General features: G+C 36.0%; 1 protein-coding gene and 1 non-coding gene across 5 annotated transcripts in view; both read left to right on the top strand.

The window, feature by feature from the left end:
• LOC149009318 (protein transport protein SEC24 C-like) overlaps positions 1-11203 on the top strand; it is a 38505-nt gene extending 27302 nt beyond the window's left edge. For all 4 annotated transcript variants that reach the window (XM_089161372.1, XM_089161371.1, XM_089161370.1 and 1 more), the window contains 8 exons: positions 1695-1772; positions 1883-2021; positions 2234-2398; positions 8182-8327; positions 8408-8587; positions 10005-10093; positions 10188-10219; positions 10739-11203. In XM_089161372.1, the coding sequence (XP_089017498.1) occupies positions 1695-1772; positions 1883-2021; positions 2234-2398; positions 8182-8327; positions 8408-8587; positions 10005-10093; positions 10188-10219; positions 10739-10845 (936 nt within the window). In that variant the 3' untranslated portion in view covers positions 10846-11203. The remainder of the gene's footprint in view (positions 1-1694; positions 1773-1882; positions 2022-2233; positions 2399-8181; positions 8328-8407; positions 8588-10004; positions 10094-10187; positions 10220-10738) is intronic.
• Positions 11204-12412: 1209 nt separating this feature from the next.
• On the top strand, positions 12413-12484 carry TRNAQ-CUG (transfer RNA glutamine (anticodon CUG)). Its single transcript has one exon. It is a non-coding gene; the product is annotated as a tRNA-Gln (tRNA).
• Positions 12485-16018: the final 3534 nt, after the last annotated feature.

Genomic DNA, 16018 nt, shown 5'->3' with positions numbered 1-16018 from the left:
CACATAATTGTCAAGCCGTAGCCTAGTCTTCTAAGCAGATTTCCGGGGGGGGGGTGTAGTGTGGCGCCTTAATTGGTTTTGAATCAGGTTCTGCCACCTATTTGTCATGTAAGTATATATTTTGTTTCATTTACTTAGCAGTATGTATAAACAAGCAAATACCCCCTCATTTTGAATCCAATAAAGATGGTCAAAAATGAAATCCCAAAAGGATAAAAAGTCTGCCCCCAGCTCAAGAGCGAGCATTTGATTGTTGGTGGTAGCTGAAATTTTCAATAATCTACTCAAATATAAAGATCCTCTAAATCTTAATATGGTAAAACATTGCTAAAAATCAAATTTATGGTGCAGAAAGATGGGTAGTTAAGAAGCATCATATAGATAAACACATTATTTCAAAAATGATGATGTTGAGAAGGATGCCTGGCAAAACTAGGTAGGATAAAGTAAGAAATGATCATATTAAAGCTGGTTTGGGAGTAGATCCATTGGATGATAAACTACAAGAAAGTTGTTTGAGGTAGTACAACCATTTTCAATAGAGGCCTTTAAATGCTCCAGTATGGATGAATGATTTAATCTAGATTAAAGGAACTAAAAAAGCTGTCGGTGGATTTAAATAACCTTAGGTAAAGCGATTAGAGAATACATGCATGGCTTAGTTCTTGTATCTAGTATGGCCTCGATTATAGCTGATTAGAAGGCCGTTGTCCATGAAGCCGAACCCATCTGGTTGGTGTAAGGTTGAGTTGTTGTATTGCTAAAATGCCAAAAGTGCAATAAAATACTCATTTGTTTTGATATCTAAAAGCTATTTCGTTTATTGCAATTTTGACAACATTCATCACTCCAAATAAGGTTTGACCAGAACCTAATTCATTCAATATATATCAGACTGAAGCAATGTTAAATTTGTTGGAGAGCTTGTTCTGTGCTCTACCTAATGCAAAAGTGTCATGTAAAAGTAGGGTCAAACTTTGTGGATAATGAGACATCTCTGACGTTGAGAGCAGTTTAATCACTGGTTGAAATGTAGGCAGTATAATGAAATGCGTTGGCTGGTGGTGTTAACTGGTGAGGGTGTTAAGATAGTTGAGTCCTGTGACTGTTAATTGTAGGTAGTGCAAGCTTCAGGTCTAGGCAGCATTTTCTGTTCCAGCTCTGGACAGATCTTTTTTCAGCAGTTCTAGTTGGTCAGGGGAACCCCAAGGATGAGTTTAAGTAGTCTGCAGGAAAACTGTGGGAAAATTTTAGGCATTGATTCACCCTCTCTCTCAGTGTCAATCTAGGAAGATCACCATCAATCATGGCCTTAACATATATTTATTGGTGAAGAAAGATCTATGAAGTTGATGCTGTGGAATTGGGAGAATTGTTGGTTGAGTCGAGCTGTGGATTAACTTATTTAGGCTGAAGGGCTGAACCATCTCTCAGAACATTGGTCTTAAGCTTCTATGCTACTTGTGGTATTTTTCTACATTTGAAACAGTTTGCCCAGCATACCTTCTGCTGTAGGAATTTGATCTGGACAATTTCTCTGCTTTCATTTATTCAATCATGTTTATTCTGGGTTCTCTTTTATTTATTGGATTTAAATGTAGTGCCTTGTTATCCAACACTATTGTTAAAGTTATCTCTGACATTATATGGTGGGAATTAGTTTTTATATCTCAAAAATGCTGTTGTTTGTGCAGATTGACTGTGACAAAACTATTATGGTCACCCTAAAACATGATGATAAATTCCAGGAGGGATCTGAGTGTTCTTTTCAGGTAGAAAACAAGTATTCATATTTATATTGCCTGTAGTGATCCTTTTTTACAAACCTGTCAAGGAAATCCTTTATTGAACTTGTTTTTGTACTCTGCGTTGTATTTTCTAGTGTGCCCTTCTCTACACAACTGTGTATGGCCAAAGAAGAATCCGAGTGACTACTTTATCACTTCAATGCACAAGTGTGCTCAGTAGTCTGTTTCGGTCTGCTGATCTGGATACTCAGTTTGCATGTTTCTTGAAGCATGGTAATTGATCACATCTTATGTCTATTCACAACTGTTTTTTCTGGCTATTCTCCTTTCTTTCTCCTCTCTTTCCTAATGTCTATTCCATGCATTGAAAGTGGAAACATGTTTCTCACTTGCACCGTGTTGCACATTGAGAAATATTTAGCACAAAATGTTACTCTTTACCTTTTCTCCTTGTTGAGGATATTGATCATTTTCATTTTATGTAGCTGCCGGTGAAATACCTACCAGTCCGCTTTCACAAATCCGAGAACAGATTACAAACTCCTGTATAAACATTCTGCATTCATATCGTAAGCATTGCGCTACGGTATCATCATCTGGACAACTGATTCTTCCTGAGGCGCTTAAGCTTTTGCCACTTTACACCCTTGGTATGTTCTTCTCTATATTGAGTTCTGGAAAAGAACACACTTTCATTCTGAAGACAGAAAGTTTGATGCTTTTGGCTTGCTGCAGTTAGCAAAGATAAAGTAACTGGATCTGCTAAATGTAGAATAGTATCATATATTTCAGTTAGAAGTGCTTGATTATTTTATGCACATAATTTGGCATCATTGTTTCTGGGTGTGTCTTCCATGATCTGGTAGGCAACGACTTGTCTGATTGTATTTTGATTCGTCGGCTTCTCATTTTGATTCTTCTTGAGATATCTTTCCAGGTGGAATTCTCCTGAAGTTGTTACTGCATACTAAATCTGCTTGTGAATCAAGATACGGCTTAAAATAATAATTTTCTGCAAAGTAACAAAACAGAGTAGGATAAGACAGAAATAATGACAACAAAGCAAATGGGTTTGAGTGGTAAGGAAGGTGAAGAGATAATAGGACTGTAATAGGGTTGAATTCTGAAGGGGAAATTAAGGGTTATGCATTCCAGGGTTTATGGAGAGGAAGAAAAGTTGAATGGCGGTAGGGCTTGCAAAAACAGAATTTAAACTATGGAAGGTGAATGGAATCAGTGCTGACTTCTTACTTATATGTTACATAAGTCTTGCAATGCTCTGAGATGGTGATGGAGTAGTGAAGGTAGGTTGCAAGCACCGATGAAGGAGAATCCTTCAAGTATAAAACCCTAGGTTGCTTATTTGATCACATGGAGGTGCCTTACCACTGAGGAGACTGTAATCTGAAATCTGAATTTTTATTAATCTCGAATCTAAATCCTTTACATGCATAGGCCTTGAACTGACTTTTCGATTTAAGCAGAAACCAATTGAATTTAAATTGGACTCTTATTACTAACCTACTGACCTAATAAAGACTGTTTACTGTATCAAGCCCTTGCAACAAAAAAAGCCTTGTACCAACTAAATGGGGTCAGCTACATGGATTATTGCCTTCCAATCAGCTCTTTTTGAGGCCATAGTAGATAAATGGCATAAGCTATGCATGTCCTTTCGCACCATTTCTCTTAAGGTTATCTTAGGTTTGCCCCTAGTTCTAATTGCTTCAATCTGGATTACACTGCCTCTTTGTACAAATGCATTTACGGGCCTTACGTTGAGCATGGCCATGCCACCTAAAATGACTTTCTTGTAACTTATTGTTTATCAAATCTACTTCAGATTAGCTCTAATATGATCATTCCTTATCTTTTCCTTCCTAATTTTGCCACTCATGCATCTATCATACTCATTTTTGCTAGCTTATTTATATGCTGCTTCCTAATAGCCCAACACTTTACACCATGCATCATATTTGGTCATGATTTGGTAAATAGGCCACTGATCGGCATCCAAGATTGAGTGAGGGGCCAGGAAGTGGAAGTCCTCTCCTTTCAGTCGAGTGGTAGGGCCGTTCTCGGACTGGAACAAGAAAGGGAAGCTAGTCGTTGGAGGGAAGACAAGGCTCATGGGCTTAACAGCGCCACAGAAGAGTTCGCGCACTAGCGTGCTACAACTAGCACTTTGAAGCCAGCTGAAAAACGGACGATCCTATAGAATTTCCTTTTGAGCTTTGAAGGAATATGTCGATCACACTAGACCCCAAACGCACTTTTACTCTTCATCCACTCTATTTTGATTATTTGGGAAACATCATCTTCGATATCACCTTCTTTATTTATGATTGAGCCAATATACCTAAAATAAACGCTTTGTGGGATCTCCTTCTCATCAAGTTTCACCACCTCATCATTTGCCCAATCACGACCAAAGTTGCACACTAGATATTTTGTTTTCGTTCTACTTAGTTTAAAGCCCTTTAATTTCAAAGTTTTTCTCTATGATACTAACTTGTTATTAATCCCTGCATGTGTCTCATCTATCAAAACAACATCATCAGCAAAAAGCATACACCAAGGGACCTCATTTTGTCTTTAGTTAATTCATCAATTATAAGTGTAAATAATATGGGCTTAGAGCTAATTCTTGACGTAACTCAATTGTAGTTGGGAATTCACTTCCTTGTCCCTTCACTGTCCTTACACTTGTGACTTAACCATTATACATATCTTTAACTATGTCCACATTTTTACTTGCAACACTTATTTTCTCTAATACTTGCCAAATTAATTCTCTAGGGGCTCTATCATAAGTTTTTTCTAGGTCAAAAAGACCTTATGAAGATCTTTCCTACACTCTATACTTTTTCGTATGTCTCCTAATAAGGTAAACAACTTCCATTGTAGATCTTCCAGGCATAAAGCCAAATTGATTCTTCGTTACTTGTCACTAACAGGTTTTAGTTACTCTCTCCCATATTCATAGTTTGCTTATTAGTTTGATGCCTTTATAGTTAACTACAGTTTTAAATATCTCCTTTATTTTTGTAAATTGGAACCATGGTGCTTCTCCTTAGTTCATTTGGCATTTTCCTTGTGCTCATGGTCAGCCAAGCTAGCCCATAGGTTCCTAAGTTTTTCCATACTAAAATTGGGATTTGATTGGGACCTTGCATTGCCTACGTTCATCCTCCTTAGATCTTCTTGTACTTCGGATATCGAGATTTTTCATATATATGTTTGAAAATTGGTGCCATGGCAAATGGTGAAATTGTCCAAATCACAGATACCAGTATGTTCTTTTAGTAGACTAGAAAAATAGATTTTCCATCTCTTCTTGATGTCCTCATCATGTACTATTGCTAGTACTTTACCATCACTTTTATTACATCTAACATAGTTTAGATATCTACTCTTTCAGTCCCTTATTTTAGCTATCTTATAAGTGGTTTTCCCCCCTTCCTTCATGCCTCGCTTATATTACTTTTCATACTTTTTCTCCCTTGCTTTTCCCACAATTTTTTAGCTTCATTTCTAGCCAATGTATACCTTTGTAGATCTTGTACATCCTTAGTCATTTGCCATGTTGTAAAACTAACTCTCTTATTGTTAATGGCCCTTGATAAGGATTATCTAATGAAGGTATATCAAGGCCTAATAAGGTCTATTTAATTTAGGCACGTTGCACTTGATATACCTGACTTAATTTGAACAAAATAAATGCCTATTTTCGTGCCTGGGCTGAACACTAAACTTATGAGCCCATAGAATAGGCCTAAGACTGCATAAACTTTCTGAACAAAGGCAGGACACCGTACCAACCCTAAATTGATTAGGGGAATTGGCTAATTTGGTGGCGGACCTGCATCAGGTGATTGCGAGATGCCAGTGCCTGATGAAGTAATTAAAAACCCCAAACTCCTCCATCATGGACCATGGTAGGCTATCTTGCTGTTGTCAGCAAGATCAACTCACCTTCTTTTGAGAATCTGCTAATCTGTAGAATGTCTGAGTGGTAGCTCGCAACTTGTGTCTTGAGACAAGTGAACAGATGACATCCCTCAAAGCTCCTCTGAGACACTTGCGTAGGTTGTAAGATTGAGGTTTGGGTCTCCACTTTCTTATGCATTCTTGCAGTGCGTATCAGACTATTAAGGTGATGATGGATTAACAAATTGCTGAAATAAGTGGATGGAGATAATAAGAGACACAGTCATTTTAGAGTAGTTTGGATTCACCAATCCTACATTCGCTACTCTAGCCACGTAGGGCAAGATTCCACTGTCAAGGACCGCTTTCCAAATGGCAGATGCAAGCCATGCACCTCTCAATCCCTGTCCTTTAATTTTGTGCCTGGATGAAACAGACCAAGGTTATTTAAACACACTAGCTGTTAAACTTGTAGTGGAGTCTATTGTGGGTTTTCTCAGAAGGGAAAACCTGGTGCTGAAGGCTACCACAAATGCAGTCTCCAGGTGGCCAATTTCCTATGCGGCCTTAGCCTGCCTTACCGAGGCAGTTTATCCTGAGAGGCTGAGACGCTGTTTCGATGCCTTCATCTCAAGCGATAACTATGGGATTTCTTAAAAAGATAAGAAATATTAGTAGTAATTGGATCTTCAATAAGACTTCTTCTTTGTCCAAGAACTGTTGAAGCCTGTTAACATCATATATGCTTAGAGTTCCCACTCAATTGGTTATATTTCATGTGTTCCATTTAATACATTTTAGTCTAGTCAAACATCACTACAGCAAAACATCAAATGTTCGTAGGACAGAAGTCTGTGGATGCAGGACCCCAAAACCTTAGTCTCTATCATGACAGAAGAAGCAAGCGAGTCATGGAAGTCCATCAGGACTGTCTCCAGACATCTGAGGCATTGTTGTCCAGCAGATATATCGTAGGTTTTGACTTAACAATTCTTTGTAAGCATGGATGACCTGTCCATTGAAGTCCATGATGAGTAAAGTCCCATATATTTTCTAATGTGATGAACCAACATAGGTCCAAGTGTCCAACCCTAGGCAGGATCAAATAGAAAACCCTCCAATAAACAAGAAATCATGTGAGGAAAGCGAGAGAAAAATGGGAACATATCATATGAGGAAACCAAGAAAACAATGAGAACAAATCGTATTACAAAACTGAGGGAAAAATGGGATCTCAGAAGCTTGGAATATCTATTTTATTTTCAATAGCATTCAGGTAAAGGTACAGAGGGAGGGCCCTGGTGCAATGACAAGCTTACTCCATCACAACCTAGTGGTTTGAGGCAGGAAACAGTCTCTCCATGAAGTGTAGGTTAAATGTGATCCTCCCCATACCTTGCAGAGGCGGGAACCTTGTGCATTAGGTAACCAGTATGTTCTTTTCTTTCAGCTGCAGGTATCTATTGACAATGGAGTGGGGGTTAACATGTTGAAAAAGGGGGGGGGGGGGTTCTTTAATCTTCTGGAGCACCATCCAAGTTCTAACTGCTGGTGTATGTCAGGCTCTTCTAGACCCAAGTCATGTCATTTGGAAACTGGGACTATTGGGCTATTCAGTGTTCACATAACAAACCTATTTATAAACAAAAACCTTTCTTTAACTCCTAAATTTGGTCTCATGTATATATAAAACCTTGCACATAAAAGGGTTCTAGTGGCATGTGCATCTCATATAGGATAGAGAAAAGTCTGAGAGGGGGGGGGGACTATAGTTGCAAAGTATTTCCCTATGTCTAAGCTTTAGAATGAAAATGATTATCTAGGTAACAGTTATGCTGAGATGGCTATGTGGGTTGTGCACAGAATGATACAAATCATAGCTGTGCAGGTGCTTTCGTTTACTTAGGGACCTTGGTTGCTTCGCGGGTGCTTGGATGCTTTTCTTGCCTAGGTGTTGCCAGCTTGTATATCAATCTTGTGCAACAGCTTGGGTCTCCTAGGTTACGATACTGGGAGTGCTGAGCTATTGTTGGGACCTCCAGAGTGATCATACATTCATACTGGATCGATTAAGCCCACCCCAGTATTTAGTCAATTTAGCTGCAGGACCAATTTTGAGATCCATTTTGAGCCCAATAGTGGGATGATCTGGATGCTTGAGAACTGGTTATCTGTATCAGATAAAAACTCTGGAATGATATCTATGTGTTTTCACTCATGTCCATCATTTGATGCATTGGTTCTTACGGTTATAATTTTCTCTCTTTTCTTCATTTTTTTTGGGAGGGGGGGGGGGCTTATAATTCCAGTAGTAAATGTGCCATTGATATGGACAATTGTTGAAAAATATATTGCTTGGTGAATACAGCGTGTATAAAAAGATGAGATATTTTTTCCTTGCCTGTTTCCAGTATTGGTTAGAAGTCTGGGATTGCCTAGTGCATTCAGCATGTGCTAAAAAGAATATGAGATACTTATTTTTGTCTTTCTTGTCTATGTTCAGCATTGGTAAAAAGCATAGGATTGCGAACTGATGGACGATTAGATGAACGTTCATATTGGACCAGTCGGGTTTCCTTTATTTCGACTCCTTTAGCAGTTCCTTTTGTTTGTCCTAGGCTGATTCCTATCCATGACCTTATTTCCAAGGTATGAAGCATTTCTAAATTTTGTTTGCTCTAATTTTGTGTTCTTTGTAACCAATCAAATCTTTTCCTATGAAATAACAGGAGGCTGATGGATCTCTCATACCCCCTTCAAAGCCACTTATCAGTGAGAATATAACTGATGATGGAATATTTCTCCTTGAGAATGGTGAAGATTGTTTAATTTATATTGGGAACTCAGTGAATTCAGATATCCTGCGGCAAATATTTGAAATTTCATCTGTCGATGAAATACCTTCCCAGGTAGAGCTAGCACTCTTTCTATTTATTTATTGGCTCTATCGATATGTGTGTGTTGTATTGTATTACTTTGTCTTTTCATGTTGGTGCAAATGACCCATATGTTGGATAATCGATGTCTGGTTGATCATATTCCCAGTTCCTTTTCACAGACGCAACTTTATTCTCATTAGGCTGTACTTCCCTTTCCATATTGACAATGTATTACTTGTCTTTTCATGTTGGTGCAAATGACCCATCTGTTGGATAATCGATGTCTGGTTGATCATATTCCCAGTTCCTTTTCACAGTCGCAACTTTATTCTCATTATGCTGTACTTCCCTTTCCCTATTGACAATTAGTTCTTCCTCATGTTTGTCCCAAGTCATCCTTTCTGTGTAATATCTTTTTGTTCCTAAACATATACCCACGTGTCATCAAGGAATCAAGGTACTATTTGGATATATCTCCTTTTGTTTCAGTTGAATGAAATGTGGTTTTACCAAAAAAAAAGGTACTATTTGGATCTGGATCAAGTATTTTAGTGATTTTATAGAAAATTATTGTAATTTTACCTGGTTTTTACCAAACGTATTGAAATTATCTATACTTCTGTTGGAATAAGCGTGTTTTGGCTGAAGTCATGAAATGATGTCCAAATTTGGAAGTAACGCAGTAAAAAATTGCCACACCATCATGAATGTAATGACTAGTACTGCAGAACAAAGCACCACACAAGGTGTGCATGAGGTGACGTTGCTAATAGAGGTGAACATGGAAAATTTTGTGGGCTTTCATGTATTCTTGGATGATCTGTCTCATGAGCTTCCACTGGACAAAAATTTCCTGTTACTCGACCCTTAAAAATCCACAGCTTCATATTAGAAAAACTTTGGACTTTCATAATCCAAAAGGTGCAGTATCAGCTTGTCGTAGCAACTGTAGGTTATATTTAGGTTCCTTGCATGGCCAATGTACCATCTCAACTAAACCTTATTCCTACAAATAACTTTTTTCATGGAATTCGGAACTTCTCAGCAGCATGAAAAGTTGCTTCATTTCTTGATATTTTTGTGTACAGTGTTCTAATAAGATGATTTTTTCCTTAAAAACCTCTGCCTTTCCCTGTTGAACTTTGATTTATTCCCAATTAAATACCAAAAACTATGGGTGTTGTGGCCATCAGATGGTCCTTTTGGTTATCAGTTTGTAGAGGACAAGATAAATTCAAATTTGAATGTAGAAAAAAAAATTTCATTCTTTTTTAGTGAGGCAAACCTGATTTATCTGCATTGTTGAACCTCTTTTAGCTGCCTGGCCAGGCAAACTTGATATGCATCTGTGTCTCTGCATGTGTTTGTTTTTGTGTGGGTTTGTGCGGGAGTGTGATTAGTGCAACTTGTTTGGGAAAACGTACTAAAATCTCTCTGGCTTCATCAGTTTGTGCTGCAGCAATATGACAATCCATTATCAAAGAAAGTAAATGAAGTAGTTAATGAGATAAGGCGTCAAAGATGTTCTTACCTACGGTATGATATCTCCGTCCATCTTATTTTAAATTTCATATTACATGCTATTCAATTTTCTGGGCCTCAATTCTTTGTTTCTTTTTTTTTTTCACAGCCTAAGATTGTGCAAGAAAGGAGACCCTTCAGGTCAGTTCAACTGTTCAACAGCGTAGTGTTTTAATTCAAACTCAGGCTCACAATGATATTGACAATGACTTTCTTTCTAACTCCTAAGAAATAAAAATACTCTAATTTAAATTGTTGGGAGGGAAAAACAGAAGCTTAATGAATTCACGTAGCTTGGTTGTGTGACCAAATCTGTTTTGGGTGCTCTGCATCCACACACAGCAGAGATCATGTGGATTTTGAGTAGTGTACCATAGTGAAAAAATTTCAGTATTTAAGGGCTATGGATCTTGTATGCATTTAATATCAACCCTGGAACAAACTTGAATTCACTGATCATCTTCCTCTGATAGATGCATTTGCATATGCACTTCACAAATTCTTTACCAAGTAATTTGGGTGATCATTAAAACTTACGGTGGTGGTTCTCTCAATTTTTAAGTCTGTTAGTTAAGACTGTCCAACATCACTTATAGCATGGTACATATATGCTGGGAAATTTAGAGATTCTGATTTCATTACTCATATTTGTCATTGCAGGGATGCTGTTCTTTTCATACTTGGTAGAAGATAAGACACCAAGCGGGCTGTCATACGTTGAGTTCCTTGTACATATCCATCGGCAAATCCAAACTAAAATGGTGTGAGCCAGTACTTTTGTTTACTTCTGCCTTAAAGAGTACCTAAATTTCTGCAATGGAGAAGAACGGATAAGGAAGCTTAAATTTCTGCAATTGATTCCTCCTGAAGGCATGTGCAGTTGAATTGCCATTGGAGTTTTGCCCTAGTCACCTAATATATTCAACAGATAGGTAGTAATAAATATTGAGTGTACCTTTTGCCATCATTTGTTGTCTTTGCTATTAGATTTTGCATTTTTCCTGGATTTATTTTACTCCTGTAAAACTAAGAACTGTAAGATAAAAGCAGGAATATATTTGTTAGTGAATTAATCGTTTTGCATTCCAAAATCTGATTTATTTTTTTTTTTTTTTTTTTTTTTTTTGGGGATTGAAAACTGTATACTAGAGGGTGGTAAATACTAAATATATACTAAATGGAATATTGAATTTGACATTTTCATCATGAGGCGTTAGTCATTACCAACTAAGCAACTTTTTATTGGTGGATATTCCTGTCTATTTCTAATCATCCAATTACTTGTAGATATGTGACATGTGTTTCAACATTGCATCAAAAGGTTGAGATTCATTTACAAGTCACATCACTTAAAAGATTGATGTAACTTATAAATAGATTTCAACTATTGGATTTGATGTTGGAACACATGTCAAACATCTACAAGGAAATAAATAATTCATTTCTGACAAGGAAATGGACACAAGGAAATGGATTGAATAAAATTCCTTTGGTTGTTGCAGTTAATTATTTGATTTAATTGATGTACCCTTTAAGATCTTTGTTTGCAAAGGTGGGATGTGAAAAAAAATATATGTGAACCCTATGTGTAGTGGGTTAAGAGAGAATTAAAAGAAAGGAAGAGATTTTATGTAAAAGAGTTAATTGTGGTTTTTATTTTTTGTTTTTGTAAAATTTCACATATTTTGTGGGGTTTTGAAAAAACATGGGATGAGAAAGTTAGTTTTTTGCTTTATCAGACAAATTTATTTAATTTAAAGAAGCTTCTCTTTAACTTTTCTTACCCATAACCGATACTTTTAAGAGTTAAAAAAAATTTCCCAACCTACCTTAATTCCAACAAACAAATGCAACCTATAAGTGGTATAAGGTGGATCCCAGGGACAAATTAGGGACTGGTTACTTTTGATGATGCCCACATGCGATAGCAATTCTCTTCTAAATGTGAATGAATTTTCAGTGTTGTTAAGTTCCAATTTTTGGTGTGAAGCTTCCCTTCAATCTTGTCACGATTGTAAAAGCTTTCTCTTATTGCTTAATTGAGAGTTTGGTGGTGGTTCTTTGGTTGTCTTTCCTTCCAAACTCTCAATTAAGCCGTTCTTTGTTTAACAAACTCTACCTTATATGGAATTTCGATTCAACTGTCAAAACCCACCCACCAATCACCATCTAACATAATTGTTCTTAACTACTCTGTATTTTTCTACGGCCAAGTCAAATGAGGTGGGTTCGAAGTGCATAAAACTAACGCTCGTCGTCCTCCTTTTAAGTTGGATTTATTTGTATTTGTTCTTACACTAGAAATTAAGAAAACTTAAGAAAATGAAATAACGCGGTTCCATGGTCTAGTGGTGAGGACATTGGACTCTGAATCCAGTAACCCGAGTTCAAATCTCGGTGGAACCTTTCATTTTATATTTTAGTCTTTTTCTTATTTTTATCTCTTCATACACATAAATGGTCATGTAACCTAGCTAAGAGGACATTTAGCAGAAGAAGAGAAATAAATTCAGTTGGCAGATCCAAAATGGCTCAAATTTTTTTGGATTGGAAGACTACTAACAATTTTTTTCAAGTAATTAGCCCTCTGACATTGCAAGTCTAGGAATATGAATATGAATTTGAAAGCAAAATGTGGATAAGGAACCCATAAGCATTCATTATAATCTTATAGGGGGTGACAACATCACATTGGCAAAATTGAATCACCAAATGCCTCACTTCATCTAGATCAAGAGAATATATGTTTAGATTTGATTTTATAATTTTGACATTGTCTCTAATCAAATAATTTATTGATAACTTTATGAAATAGAGTTAAGATTGACAACTTTATACTTGAGATGTCTTGATTTAGAGAGTATTTTATCTTTGTTTTAGTGTTAGTATTCATTAGATGTTGTCTTATTGAGTCTTAACATGTTGCATCTTGTATAGGTCATTATTGTCACTCTTACATGAATTTCCCTTCAGATTAATGGATGAATTTGATTACTACTCTTTCTCTTGAAAAATATAGGTGAAGATTTATAATAGAAGAAGAATCTGCATGTCATCTAACTTTGTTGTAGAGTTTGCTGCAACAATACGGAGCAGAAATATTCTTAGATCCAATTTAAGTAGAAATGACCAAAAAGGGTTAACTTAATGGATTTTCTTCTTGTCATTCCATGAAAGATCTCAACCATTGATATCAAAAGAAAATGTTCTAATCCTACAAGCCACTTTTAACCTAGCACTTTTGGGGAAAAATAAGGGTACAAAGGAGGCAAGAACGTGAAAGGCAAAGGAGAGGAGGAAAAGAGGAGAAGAAAGAGGGCTGGAGCTGAATTCGTGGAAGAGTTGCTGGAAAAGACTATATGTTGGAGAAGAAGGTCAAAGTTATTGTGGAAGCATTGAAGTTCTTAGTGTCTTTTCCATATTATAACTCTATCTTCTTATTGTCTAGCTTAATTATAATTATATCTATCTCTTTGTATTTGATTTTTGCTATAGGCTAAACTTGTGTTGTGTTGAGATAATAGTAGTGCCTAAACTTGAATTTTAAGATGTAACTATCATGTGTTCTTTAGTTTTATTTCAATACAATTTATTGTCAATGAATTCAGTATGTTATATTGATTAATTTCGGTTCTTGAATGATCTTTCATGAACGATTGTTATGATTTTGTTAACTGGAAAGTTAATGCAATCTAGATATTTGCTGAATTGTGTGAGTTAGCATAATCTTTAATTAATTTGTGTTAATTAGTAGGTTGGGTAGGAATACCCAATTATCTCATATTGCCATGATTGAGATTGGGTTTAAATTGCATTCATATTTCAATTCTTCATAGGAATATGCAGATGTTGAATTAGGATGCTAAGCATATGTGTATTGGAAAATATCATTATACCACTTCATTCCAGGTTCTTGATATATTTTGGGTTGTAATATTACTTTAGTATTTGCATTAGAAAATTCAGGAGAAGGGAAACTTATCTCTAATCAAATAATTTATCTTTTTTTTTTTGTAAGAAATTAAAGAACTTTATTCATAGACCAGGAAAATACAGACACACAACAGAAAAAAAAATAGAAATGATAGCTGCATATGAAAACACAAGGTTCGATCCGAACCAAGAAGCGGAGCCAAACTTTCGTACATGCAATAATCATTTTATCTAATGAATAGATATATGGTAATGTCATACCAACCATGCACGTCATTTAAACTAAGCACCTGATCAAAAACTTTCATTTCCTTAGTATCCCAACCTCCCCACCCCTAATAAAAAAAGAAAAGAAAAAAATTCTTCATACATTACTTGGGTCTCTTGAGGCTAAAATGATTTGACCTACTTGAAACCTAACATCCTGATTTCCCAACTTTTCAATATAAATGCATATTTTAGAAGTTGATTATAATTTGATTATGTGAATTTTCCTAAAGGATGATTTTGATGACACACATGTAAACTAATTTCAACTTGAAATACTAATTAGTTCAGTATGTTACCAGACAATCTTCACCCACTCACACTTTCTCATGCATTGTTTGTTGATCTATTTGGATGTTAAGAAAAGAAAAAACATAAATCAGAAACCAACCATGCACATTGCTATTGCTTAGACTAACTGCTCCATTAGAATTTTCATTTCCTGACTCCTTATTGTTCTATATCTTTAAATTCAGAATTTGAAATTCTCTTCTAGACATAAGAACCCATACAACTAATTAAGCTTCTTTTTCTTTCTGATCCTTCCATATGACTGTAGGAATTGTCTCAACTCTCTCGACCAAAGAACCCAAAGTTTATTAGAACATGACCCACCTGGGCCAACCCCTTCTTTGAACTTAAAATTGATTGAACAACAACTCCACCACCACCTCATAAATGTGAAAGTCATGTTTTTCTGAATCAATGAATGCTGCTCTTCTAAACCAGGCACCAGAATTCAGAGAATTTGGAAAACAAAAGAGAGAATGTCTAATCATAGAATCTTTCAACCTTTTTGCATTAAAATGAATTTGGATGGTTGCTACTTGCAACTTACACTAACCTCCCTTACACGTCTTGTGTGACAATTCATTATCTCATCACTATCAAATGTGTTAAACCAAACACTACAATGTAGTCAACTGGAATAGAAACAAAACAATAACATTGAGAGATTTAACGTGCTTCATACACAAATTCAATATACTACTATTATGGGTGGAGAGAGAGTTTTTTCATTATGTAGAAGACAAATAAAAGGAGATCTCTCAATCAATCGCCAAGAGCAGCACTACAAAAACTCTCATTCAAAACCCTAACTTAAAATTCCAAATCTCTCAATAATTCTTTACCAAAACTTTCTTTCTTTTTGAGAGTGACTGGACGGAAATGGTCAACAGTAATTAATTGCAGAGAAGAAAACAAACATCATTATTATCTCAGTCAAGAAAACGAGAACTAACTAACGACTAAAAAGGAAAAGAAAATTGATAGATTATTGCTGTTGACAACCTTGAATTAAATGTTATCAGTTTTTGTTTACAAATTATGATTAGGAATCAATCTAAATGAACATAATTAAATTGAAAACCATTTATTGTTGTTCACCAAAAGGGTTCTTAAAGAGAGAAAGTCAAGAATTCATAGATGTAGGAAAGGGACCTCCAAAAAGAAAGCCAAAAACCCATAAGAAGTTAACCATTTAACAATGGAAATGGCATACCTAGCACACGAGCTGAAAGCTATAAAGTATTTTATTTCACCAGACTGGCATTTTCCAGTGGATTTCCTCTACAATCTCCATTTATTTGGAAGAAGAAACATAACACCTAAACATAGCTTGAGGAGGGGACTATTATAAAAGCTTGACCAACCTTTTCGGTTCAGCAGATTCTAAGTCAATTTGCATTGGTTTTTTTTGTTTTGTTGATAAAACAATAATTGATCCAGAAGGGGACA

Source organism: Hakea prostrata, chromosome 7 (genome assembly GCF_041222555.1).
Source record: "Hakea prostrata isolate BN-2017 chromosome 7, UWA_Hpros_2, whole genome shotgun sequence".
Classification (NCBI taxonomy): Eukaryota; Viridiplantae; Streptophyta; class Magnoliopsida; order Proteales; family Proteaceae; genus Hakea; species Hakea prostrata.
The sequence above is the reverse complement of the archived record's forward strand: the minus strand, read 5'-3'. Positions and strand labels throughout refer to the sequence as shown.